The following is a 12,249-nucleotide window of genomic DNA, read 5'->3' as shown; positions in this document are numbered from 1 at the left end:
AGATAGATGGAACAGCCTCCCAGCAGAAGTGGTAGAGGGTAATACAGCGAGGGAATTTAAACATGCATGGGATAGACATACGGCTCTTGAATCTAAGACGATACCAACGACTGAGGAAGGTCTGAGCCTTTATGTCGGGAAAAATAGGCAGGCTAGATGGGGTGAATTGTTGTTACCTGCTGTCAAATTCTATATTTTTACGAGACCCAAAAAAATATGTTTTCTGCTTAAAAAGGAAAACCAGGCACCAGCATAGGAGGCGGTATATTCACAGACCGCAGCACTTGCCAGTGCTAATGATAATATAACCACCAGGGTGCCTAGTAACATACAGATCATGACTAGATCCATTCTGTGCTCTATTTACGGGCTTTTATGCGGTCACCTATGTGATGGACATAAGTAGCCACAGAAGTCGCTGAACATCGTGTCTGGGAAATGGGATTTGGGCAACTGTATTATTGGGCCATCAGGCTGGGCATGTCCCAATCAGGGCTAAAAAATGCCAGGGCCTAAAGAAAGCTGTAGATCCCACTTTATGAACCATCATGGAACCGCTGACGGTTTTATGGTCACCACGTGACCAAAAGTACGTAGTCCTCTGCTTGGGGAACATCTCTGGTGCCACCACCCCTTTTGCTACCATAACATCCTAGAAAAGGGGTGTGCGGCTCCAGTCATCGAGGGCTGTCAACAGGCAGGGCCGGCCTTAGGGGTGTGCGACCTGTGCGGCCGCACAGGGCGCCATGGCAACAGGGGCGCCTGCCCGGGACTTAAATTAAAACATCAGGGGGTTTCTTTTTTGTTTTTTTGTTTTTACTTTATTTAACATCCTCCATGTTAAATAAAGTTTTTTTTTTACTTTATTTAACACGGAGGATGTTAAATAAAGTTAAAACAAAAAAAAAGGTGTTTTAATTTATGTCCCGGGCAGGGACGGCGAGCGGTCGCTTGTGAAGTTTTCAACAACTACTTGGCGCCCCTCACTCTCCGTGACTCCGTTGCGGTGCCGGTGTTTCATGCCGCGGTGCGCGCTTCACAGCGCGGACTGCGGCAGAGCGAGAAGACGGACGCCTCCCACCGCAGGACTCGGGCAACAAGGTAAGTAAGGATAGGGAGAGGGGGTAGATAATGAGAAGGAGCAGGGGGGGTAGATAGTGAGAAGGGGTGGGGGGGTAGATAGTGAGAAGGGGCAGAGGGGGAAGGCAGTGAGAAGGGGCAGAGGTGGTAGATAGTGAGAAGGGGCAGAGGGGGGAGATTTTTTTCCTTTCTTTTTTTTCTGGGATGGGGGGCGCCAGAGGAGTAGTTCGGACAGGGCGCCAGAACACTTAAGGCCGGCTCTGTCAACAGGTCACAATTTTTGGATATCCTAGCTCAATACATTAAAACAAGGAAGGAGGAATACAAATGTTAGAAGAAATAAGCCAGAGGAGGAAAAAAAAAAAGAAATATTGAGAGAAAAGTAGAGGTGTGAAAATATAGAGAGCTCTTTGATGGGAGGAAAGAGACTTGTAACTCAGGTTTTTTTGCGTGTTATGCCAAAACTAATTAAAATGCTCTCGTTTTTCATTCATATAGAGCAAATAATTTACACTGTAATATATACGTAGGATTTTATTGACTTTAATGTACTGGGCTGTTAATTAGTCAGATATCTTTTTATTTACTGTCTGGCCAACTGTACAAGACAAGAATGCTAGAGAGACATTATATATATATATATATATATATATATATATATATATATATATATATATACATGCACAGTACATATATAAATTATATGGTCATTTCTTATCAAGCTTAATAATTTGCTTTCTATGTAACAGTGTTCAAAAATTCCTTGGGTCATCCATGTATTTATCTGTAAACACCATTAAATAGATTTATTTAGTGAATAGAAATGTAAGGTTTCAGATACATGATTGTTCAAGTTTAATAATTGATTTGTTTTGTTAGAAAACATGCACTGTCAAGAAATATTTAAGGAGCTCCGGTTCGGACCTCGGCTCCAGGCGTAGGACTTAGGCGTAGGAGCGCAGCTGGCTACTTGATTATGGATCACTAATCTATAAAGCAATATTGATTTATTGATCTAATTAGAGTTCTGTTAACAGATCTTGGTTATCTTCTTCTCCTCTTTGGTGTCTTGAGTGGAGATTAAGAACTTTAAGCCATGAACCATATGTTGACGTTCAAATTAGATCGGTGGGGGGGGGTCATTGTGTACATTTTCTTTTACTATTGGAAACCTAACTCCAGATAATGCATTGAAAGCCTCTCTTTTTTTAGCCTCTCTTTAAAGGGACACATCAGCCAGCGTGTGTTCTTTAATGTATATGATAGCTGCATTGTCCTTTGACCTCAGTGAGCGGCCCCACTGACGTTGGCGGGCGGTCCCGCTGACGGCAGCGGGAAACACTCCCATTTAATGGAAGAATGGGCGGGGAGCAGGGCGTGTCAAGACCCCGCGACCCAGAGGATTCACTTCTTGACCTGGAGAACCCAAGGAGCAGTGCTTACCCGGCAATCTCTGGGTCAAACCCGGAGAGTTCCCAGGTATGATGAGAACCTCTGGTGCTTACATCATAAAAGTAGACACGGATACATGACTAGTCCTTTAAAAGTAGAAGAAGTTTCTAAAATTCACTGAAATCACCTCTCTCATCTGTCAGAGCAATACCTATAATAAATAGCCTTCATCTCTTCCTACAGCATCTTCCAAATAATAATAAGTTGTATGTTAAGCAAATCGCATATAAAAAAACCCAAAACTTATCATCTCATCCTGGAGAAGAACAAGGAATTGTATTTTATGCCCACCTAAAATGACTTCCGATCCATCTCCGAGATGTAAAAACTATAATGATGTAGCAGCAAGACACGGTTTGCAAACGGTGGGCCATGAAATTTAAACCTTTTTGATTATAACCTTTAGAGTAGTAAATTGGAAGTTTTATGGAAATCATATTTCTTGCTAAGCGTTCGAGATTACAGGACGCCTTCCAAAAGAAATCCTGACGTTTTAATGGCGGAGTTTTTATTATTTGCTTTATTGCGTGCCGTACACAGCTTGTATTTTTTTAATTTTTTTGCCCATTAAAGAAGTTAAATTTTCATTAGAAATATTTCTTTCTTTTTTTTTTTGACTTATTGCCGCTCTAGTTAGAAGGTCGCTTTGTCATTGTTTAGACATTCTTATGTTGCCATAGTACCAACACATGATGACTTGTCCCAAAGATAGGATAGTTGACTTAAAGTGCATCTGTCACGCAGACGGGGCTTAGATACGTCTTTCCATCTAAGCTTATATATAGTTTTCAATTTTTTTTTTTGATTGTTTGGGATCCTTATATGAGAATTTGCGACCCGTGAAGATTTTAAAGGGTCAGTATAAGGTCCCAGGCAGCCTCACCAAAAAAAGAAAGCATATTAAAGTACTTCGTGATTACTTTAATGTGATTTTTGTAATAGGGGGAAGCTGCAGCTCCCCTCCTCCTCCATGGCCCACCATCGATTCTCTTCTTGAAGCAGCCAATCATTTACAGGAAAGCAGTCCTATTGATGAGGACCGGTTTTCTGCCCATGTTGCCATCTACAACATGTTCTGGAACCTTCTAATGTTTAATTACACCCAGATCTCTGGAATAACATAGTTTCTACTTCATATGTCAAGAAACCCACTTGCAGAATGTGGGTAGGAGGCCCCACTGACGTTCCTGGGTGGTCCCCCATTTTTAATGAGGATGTAGGCGGGGAGTAGAGCGATCTGGAGTTTCCCCTTAGTGACCCAGAGACCTGGAGAAACAGTGCTCCGGGCCAAACCCAGAGAGTTCCCGGGTATGCTGGGTAACTAGCAGGGTAGGCTACCCGGAAGGCCATCTCTACTGGGGAGATGCTTTATGGAATGGGGTGGGAATATCCCCAGAAGTCGGTTAGAAGTGGGCGAGGAGTAGACAGGAAGTGGATGGTGAGCGCATGCGTTCAAACATCGTTCCTAAGCCCAGAGAAAGAAGAAACTGACCCGGACACCCCCCGAAACCAGGGCTTCACTTTGAGATTTTGGTTGGGCTCTGGATAGCACCCCAGTGGTACCTCACAATTGCTTTGATGACCGCCATCCTATGCTGAATGCCAGGGTATGATGTCATAAGCTTATGTGGAAGTTGCAGACCTCCTTAGTGTAGCGGGGCTGCTTACAAGCGAGATCTTTGACCACACAGGCAGACTGGACGCGGAATGGTTCTTATCTGCAGTCGGTTTTTGTGTTTCTATGTTATCTCCCCAACTGGCCTGTTGAGCGAATGTGCACCGGAGAGCCTCATTGATCGTTTTATTCATGGGGTATCCGTTATTTCAAAGACGCCAAAACAATAGAGCATGACAGCACGGACGGTGACGATAACTCAGAGATGCAGCGATATCTTCTGGTTCTTGTGCAGAAGGGGTAAACCCCTTTACCTACACTACTAATAAAAACGATGAACTACAACAGTAATGATAAATACCCACCCCCCGGCAGGGAGCTAAAAATGAACCTGAGCACCAAGCATACTATCCCATTGTAACTCTAGCAAGGGACAAGGAACAAGCGCTGTGGCTTTAAACGGCTTCTTATTTCCAAAAGTAATTGCTTCCCACCGAGTTTCGATAAGTCCGGGGCGCCTGAAATTTGTAAATGTCGGATTTTTGGTTCGGCCGCATCAATATACAGTAATATCTAAAAAGAACAGGATTTGCTTTCGCACTCGGCATGCGGGATTAACTATAATGGATCGCGCATCCTCCTGGGATTGACCCGGTATGAACCAAACCGGAGTGAGTCAGACTCACTTGGCTCGCAGCCCAAGCTAAAACATTAACTCTTAGTGTGCCAGGGCCCAGCAGATACAGCATTTTTACGGCAGATAAAAATCATTTGGTTCGTCTAATCTGCCCGTTTTCTGCTTTATAGACACAAACGGCAATCAATTCTTAGTCTTGATTTAGATTCAGGATATCTATATGCCTATCCCATGCATGCTTACATTCCCTTACAGTGTTAACCTCTTCCACCTATGTCGGGAGGCTGTTCCACTCATCTACCACCCTCTCAGTAACATAAACACTAAGGATGATAAATATGAAGCCCCCTAATGAAATACTTAGTAATTTTACAAAGTTTAATGATCTAAGAGACCTGTACACCATACAATGACACTAACTAAAAGGGGCTGTAGAGGGAGCACATAAAGGATCCAGACACCATTAGAATATCACTAAAAAGGCATTGTAGCGTTTCTTTGCGAGGGGAGACTTCAGACAAACCCAGGTTTGGTAATATAGTATGGCATTTCTTGCATATGAATAAACTGGGGGATTTCATGTTATATTATTATTATTATTATTATTATTATTAGACATTATGTATTTTTAAATTCTGATTATAATAATAAACAAGAAAACAAGAAAAAAAAACATAATTTAAGATATATAGGTAAAAAATGATAAATAGTGAAAAAATGGCTAGTCTTACCTGTTAAATTATTCCGTTATTTGAAAGATTTCATTAGATTTTTTGAAAGGTATCTCAAATTGTACGAAGAGTAAATTAAATTCTAAGGGATGTGCTCTCGACACACGTATAATTAGGACAGATGTAGTGCTGAAATCTCTTGACCTGACCTCAGATAATTTGAACTAGAAATTCTTTCGGTGCTGAGCCTACAGAAAAAAAGGCGAAATTTGCACAAAAAGAATAAAATCACTTGATAAAAATATCTTATATTTCATAAATGCCCAAAGTCTTGCATGATATATTTGTCTGAATAATCAATGCAATGTTTTATTGTTATTATTATATTAATATATATTTGTCGAGAGGAAGAACATACACAACCAGGGGTAGGAAGCCCGTCAATTCAAAACAAAGGTTCTGGGCTTTAAAGAGGAACTTTCAAATCTGAAGGCCACATACTGTGTTAATTTTCTTATTCTAACTTTTGTTTAATTTTCGTTTTTAAGGTTATTTAGATTTACAATGTTTAACACCCAGCAAAATAATTCCCAGGGCAATTTCCACACCTAAGGAAAAAAAAGAAAGGAATCTAAGAGTCCCTCAGTTGAAGACCATATCTAGGGACTTTCTAGGGTTGGCTTGATTGTAGTGCCCGCTGTGGTTAAGGGGTGGGGCAAGATCTTGTTAAATATTAATGAGATGTGAAGTGGGAGGAGAGTAGGCAGGAGTTGGCGGAACCTTGGCAGGGAGTGCTCTCCAGGATAGGCCAGGGAAGTAGCTCTTCACCCGGAGACTCCAGGTGCAACCCAAGAAATTCCCAGGTAAGGTGAAGAGCGAATACGTCTTTCAGCCCAAGTAGGAAGGTGTTACCTCCTCAACTCATCTGCGTTTACTCCTTCAACTTTCATAAAGAGAAAAGTTCTTGGTGACGATCAATGCGAACTCACTTTGCATGGGTCATCAGACAAGGTTTTTGTGTCAAGATTTGAGTCTTAAATCCTATTTTGTCTCTTGTAACATGGGATGTTTTATTAAAAATAAGCCAAAAACAATAACTTTTCAAAGACAGAATGCGCAAACTACCTCTGCCAATTGTAGTGTCATAAATCATAGTTGTATCACATCTGCTTACATATACAGTTTTGTACCCAATGAAGGAATGTACTGTACAACCGGGCATAGACCCTGCCGTTCACCTGAGCCATAAAAAACCTAAAACGGGAATTCATAGAATATTTGGAAATTTCTTCCGGAACGCAACTGTATGTCATGCGCGGAAAGTCTGGATGTGGAATCATACTTTAATTGTATGCAAACTATTCTTGTACATCTTACTATACAGATGTTCTTCTGCTATGCGTCCCTGGGAACTTCTGGGCTCCAGCTCCCCGGAGCCTACCCTTGTGGGACGCGGCCAGGACTACCCAATGACGTCCCCCTATTTAAAGGGGAAATGGGCGGGGATTGGGGCCTATGCATGAAGCAGGACAGTGTTCGGCCAACACATCCCGTGCAAGTCAAGTAGCTGAGGAGCGTGAAAGAAACAGGTCCATAGGGGGTCTTATTTGGAGAATTTGTCAATGCATTTGCAAGGGGCACCACACAAAAATACAGAGACCCCTGGGCTATCACATGAACTAAAGTGTATATGATGAATGTATTGTCCCATGAATGCTTTCTTGGTCCATGGGCCACCATGTCTTCACAGAACCAAAAGCTCTCCTTGAATATGTCCTAGCGAGTTAGGCTTTCTTTGTGGCCTGATTGGGGTAATAGGCTTTGGAATAAGTCTTCTGGGTTGAAAATCGTGGCTTTTTTCCTGTTAAGGATTAGATTTCCGCGGAGGGCATTATTAATTACATTGTTATGGGCTGACTGGTTGACCAGCTGTTGCAGAACACTCTGACCGGGATTATAGCTCTTTTGTTAGAGATTTATATTAGGGGAAAAAACCAGTGTAATTATCATTATGCGTCGGGAGAAAAAAATTGAATCACTGAAGGTTCCCCTTTCTCCGTGCCGAACCCAACAGCTTCTAGCTGCCACAGTCTGGCTTTTTCATACATTTGCTATCACTTAAGATGCCAAAATTGAACGTAAAAATGTGATGGGACTATTAAACATCTTTTTTCATTGAATATTATATGAATAATGTGCATTGTGATCGAGATATTGCATTAATCAAAGATCTTACTACATATTTATGTGATAGGAAAAAAATAGTGTAAAGGAAGAAGTCACTCTTTTCACGTACTGGGCTTACAATACCCTCTGCCCATTTATGCTGGACACACACACTAGCATGCCATACTCACCAACGTTTACTTCCTCGATCCTGGGTCAAAAGGGGGTGTGGCCTCAAGGGGGCAGGGCCACACACTCTGCGTGACCCTGCAGCATTAAGCTCTACCCTGTACAGAGACTGGGTATTTTGGAGCTTATTTACAAGCGTCTGGACTGTGTGTGTCTTGGACAGGTATGGCATGCACTGCATAAAACTGCATAGAATGCATACCATATTTCCCCAAGTATAAGACGCTCCCATGTAATATACGCACCTTAATTTTGGGGCCTGAAATTAATAAAAATATATATTACATAAAGTTATTCTACTGGCTGCCTGGGCATGATAGGAGTGTGATTGATGTTAGCTGCTAGCAGTTGTTAGGATTCCAGAATCGCACTCCTATTATGCTCAGGCAGCCAGTACACTTTCAGCTTCCCTGTGCCCCCTACACACGGATCCATGCTATCACACACACATATATTAATTCATGTACTCCCCCACCCTTACCTGAACTGTCGATCTGCTGCTGCTGCTCGCAGACTTCCGTGGGGGACGCTGTTTCCCTCTAAAAAGTGACAATTGTGTATGGAAACAACAGGAAATATAAAAAGTCTTAGTAAACCGTACACCTCTAGTTATCTCTGTAACACCTCCTAAAATTAAATTACCCCCCCCCTTGGGAATTATGAGAAATCCAGGAAAACAAAGAACACGAACACTTAAAGAATCCAGTACTGGGGAAAATACAGTCAACATCTGTTACTTGGAATAACCTCTGGGGACATGTGTCAAAAAATCTAGCAGAACTTGTCAGGGACCTCTCACCTCCATCCGACATCGGGAAGCCCTTTCGTTCCACATTAAACTTGTTCAAAGCACATGTGTGAAGATAAAAACATTAAAGTCCCCCAAAAATTCCAGCCTATTATTGTTGTGTCTGTAGGCATCGGCCCACTGCGACTCTATGAACCGATCCGAAAAACACCACCCACCATGTCCCGATGATTTTATTTTCTACCACATCAAGTGGGCTGCGTCCGATGAGCCATATCAGACATCACAGACATATTCTGATAATGATGATTTGCATGAAGAGTGGAGAGGGTGAAGTTTTATAATGACGGAGTTATTTTGCTAATTGATGAACAAACGCTGCCCTAGAGGGAGATTTCAGTACACAAGTTACTGTTCCCACTGAGATGAGCAGTCCAGAATGGAAACAGTTAAAAAGGGGGGGGACTTCTGCTGGGTCGCTCTGAAAACCTATTGTTCTTCTAATTCCAGTGCTTTCTTGCTTAAATGAGAAGGAACGCAGCCCCCTCGCAACCTTTATATCTGTATTTGCCATTATTATTATTATTATTTTATTTATATAGCGAAGGGTTAATCCATTAAAAGAGGCTCTGTGCCTTTAAATTTAAAGGCATCTACCCTAACCCACATCTAGGCAGCAGGAATCTCTCGGCTGGTGTGTGACTATAACTCCTATGATAGTTGGCTGACTAGGGAAGATGGGAGTTGTAGTTCATCATCAGCCGGGGATCTGCCTTATTTTTCCTAAAAAAAAGGAAAATTGATTAAAAAAGGTGATGTAATACAATATGAACACAAGATTAAAAAAAAACAACTTGCAGTATCCTTAGAAATAAAATCAAAATAATCCTTGATTCCCTTTGAAATTATTAGGATTTACTGTATTTTTAAGATCGAGAAAAAAAAATAATAATGGGTTAAAAAAATGGGTTTCCACATCCACTCACTCAGCAAAAGCGAATATCAGATCGGTGTGTAAAAAGCATAAGCAAGGTTCAAATGGATTTGTAAAACCTTACGTTAAATATTCATGCAGCCGATGTTTTATCTGCGTTCTTTTTATATCGGACAGACTTCATTTATGTTCTTGTTTTGTTTTTTTGTTTTGTTTTTTGTTAAGACGTTCCTAACATTTAAGAGATGTTGCTTTTTGGGCTCTCGCACCGTTCTAGTAAGTGTATAAGCCTTTTAAAGATATTATGTCATGTAGGTGTGCCTGGAAGATATTCTGGTCACCATTGGCTAATTGGGAGGTTTGAGGGGAGGGCTTGGGAGACTAAGCTGTAATATTGAGAAGCTTGCTTAGGGATTTCGGTGGGATTGCCCGTGTACTCGCAGCTGCCTCTGCTTACACATAACTGCACCAGCAGCCTAACACGGATCCAACAGCAGATTACAGAAACAGATACTGCAAGGCAGGCAGTCGCAGGCTTACCGAGAGAGAACGGTTGGGTTCTCGGCTTGGGGAAGTCTCCTAGGTGATGAGAAAAAAGGCTTTAAGGGAATATAATTACCATGATAAAGAAGATTTTAGACATATTTACGGATAGAGACGGCTCTTTTAGAAAGAAACGATGTATGAAAAAATGTCTAGCTGGCCAGAAACATTAAATAGTCTTGACATCTAGAAGGTGCATCAAGTTCTTGACCGAGAAAGTCCAAGCGCGTAGTGTCCCAGCGTGGACCTCTTTGCTTGTAGAAGATAAGGACAGTGTAACTGGATTGTAGATTGTAACCGGTGCTGGATTTTATGCTGAGACATGCGAAACAATAGCTCTGGGAATTGTAAGAAGAAAGACCATGGAAAAGTCAAGTAGTGAGGATTCCTCAATCCACCGGAGTCCATCTGTGGACAGTAGAGACTCAGCTAAACCATCTACCTCAGGCAGGGAGTTTGGTAGAGGATTCACTGCTGGAGCTTTTTTTGGTACTTCTGGATCTCGCGGCCAGACCAATTCCGGTGTGAAAACGGACAAGTGTTCTACAACCAAGGGGGGAAAATACGTGGTCTTTTATCTGGATCTATCATTTGTTTTCCTTCTAGAATTTAAGAAGTGCAACATGGCAAGAGGCTGTCTCTGTTGTTTGAAATACATGATGTTCCTGTTTAACTTAATATTTTGGGTGAGTACCATTCTCATTTTCTTCTTTAATGCACTGTTCTGCTCCATGTTCCTTTCTGTGCTGATCGATGATATCATTTAACCTCTTCACTCCCATAGTGGGAGCGTGACATTTTTGTGGCCACTCTGAAAGCCAATAGGTTAACTGAAATATATGTAAAATAATCATAAGGATTTCTTAGCTACAAATGAACATTGTATAGCGTAACAAAGTCAAAGCACAATAAATTCTAAGAAGTATATTTATATTAATGTTTCTTTTATTTGATCCTTAAAGACACCTTTGGGTGGACGATCTGTCTTAAATTTGTACTTAAACCAAATGGGTATCATCCTATAGTTACAAACTTTGATAAACTGGGGAGAATAGCAAAGCATTTTGTTACAAATAAATGCAATTATCCTCTTTTCTCATTCATGGATGGATTTTATGTGTATAAGTAGACTTCATGCATTGTGGCATTGCCACCTTTTTGACGATCGCGGTAACGCCGTCAGGGGCTGATGAAGCATCGCCTGCTTCGTATTTGCGGTCATTTTGGGATACAGGATTGTAATCACTGCACAGATGATAATGAATTCCTTTATTTTTAAGTAATTACAGAACCCACCCAGCAGGGGTAGCGCTTTAATTGTCTTGCCAGCCCCTTTCCTTGATTTACTTGTAGGCATTATTGAAATAACTTAAACGAGAGATACAACTGTTTCCAAAATCACTGCAGACAGCAGCTGCAATCCTAACTCCATCATCATCTCTTCGGCCGCTTAATATTTAGCAAGGGACTGAAAATCCCTTTTCCATTTTTTGGGGGGAATGTCATAAAAAAAAATGCATTTCTAGTTTAGAACATTAAGACGACTGCTTACGGTTCATTTTTTTTACTCTGAGACACATGAAAACGGACTGTTTTGTTTTTTTTAACCCCTTGAGTACTCGGAGGTAGTACTCGACCAGCAGTGTGTCCTGGCGGCCCTCCTGGCTTTCGAGAGGTTAGCACCTGTCATCGGCATTGAGAGTTTCCACTCTGTCCATGGGGAGCATCGGTTTCCAGCTCCCCGGCGCTGAAAGGGTTAATCCCCAGTGCCAAGATGGCACGGCCCTCTTACCATTAAACCCTTGCAGCCCGGAAAGGCTTAGCCTGCACACAGCTCGCCCTAATCAGAAGAAGATGAATGCGCTTATGCCGCATTATTAGTTCGCGAAAAAGCCCCTGTGTGGCACTTTATATCATTGATTAAGCGCCAGGCTTTCTGCGGCGCATCCTCTGCGCGCGATGTAATATATTCTCTAATCACAGCTCAATAATATTTCTGAAAGAGGAGAAAAGACTCGGAAGGCGAGTTTATAGAATCGACTCGCATTGTCCTGGAGTCCAAAATTCTGATTGCGCTAAAACAAGCTATTGAAGTATTTGGGTTTTTTTTTAATTTAAAATATTATTTGCTATTGAGCTGATTCTTAAAGACACGAACAGGACAAGAAGGGGTCGTTAGGTCTTGCGATAGACCCATGGGACTTATCCTAGCTT

The 12,249-nt window shown here is 41.6% G+C and overlaps 1 protein-coding gene across 2 annotated transcripts in view; it reads left to right on the top strand.

Moving 5' to 3' along the window:
- Positions 1-12,249, top strand: part of TSPAN9 (tetraspanin 9) — a 153,951-nt gene that overhangs the window by 72,896 nt on the left and 68,806 nt on the right. The window contains exon 3 of one of the 2 annotated variants that reach the window (XM_053465674.1): positions 10,642-10,721. In XM_053465674.1, coding sequence (XP_053321649.1) covers positions 10,659-10,721 — 63 coding nt within the window. In that variant the 5' untranslated portion in view covers positions 10,642-10,658. Of the gene's footprint in view, positions 1-9,881; positions 10,722-12,249 lie in introns of those variants that run through there. The other variant, XM_053465673.1, reaches the window with a different exon arrangement.

Source organism: Spea bombifrons, chromosome 4 (assembly GCF_027358695.1).
Source record: "Spea bombifrons isolate aSpeBom1 chromosome 4, aSpeBom1.2.pri, whole genome shotgun sequence".
Lineage (NCBI taxonomy): Eukaryota > Metazoa > Chordata > Amphibia > Anura > Pelobatidae > Spea > Spea bombifrons.
Note: the sequence above shows the minus strand (reverse complement) of the source record. Positions and strands in the feature narration are given on the sequence as shown.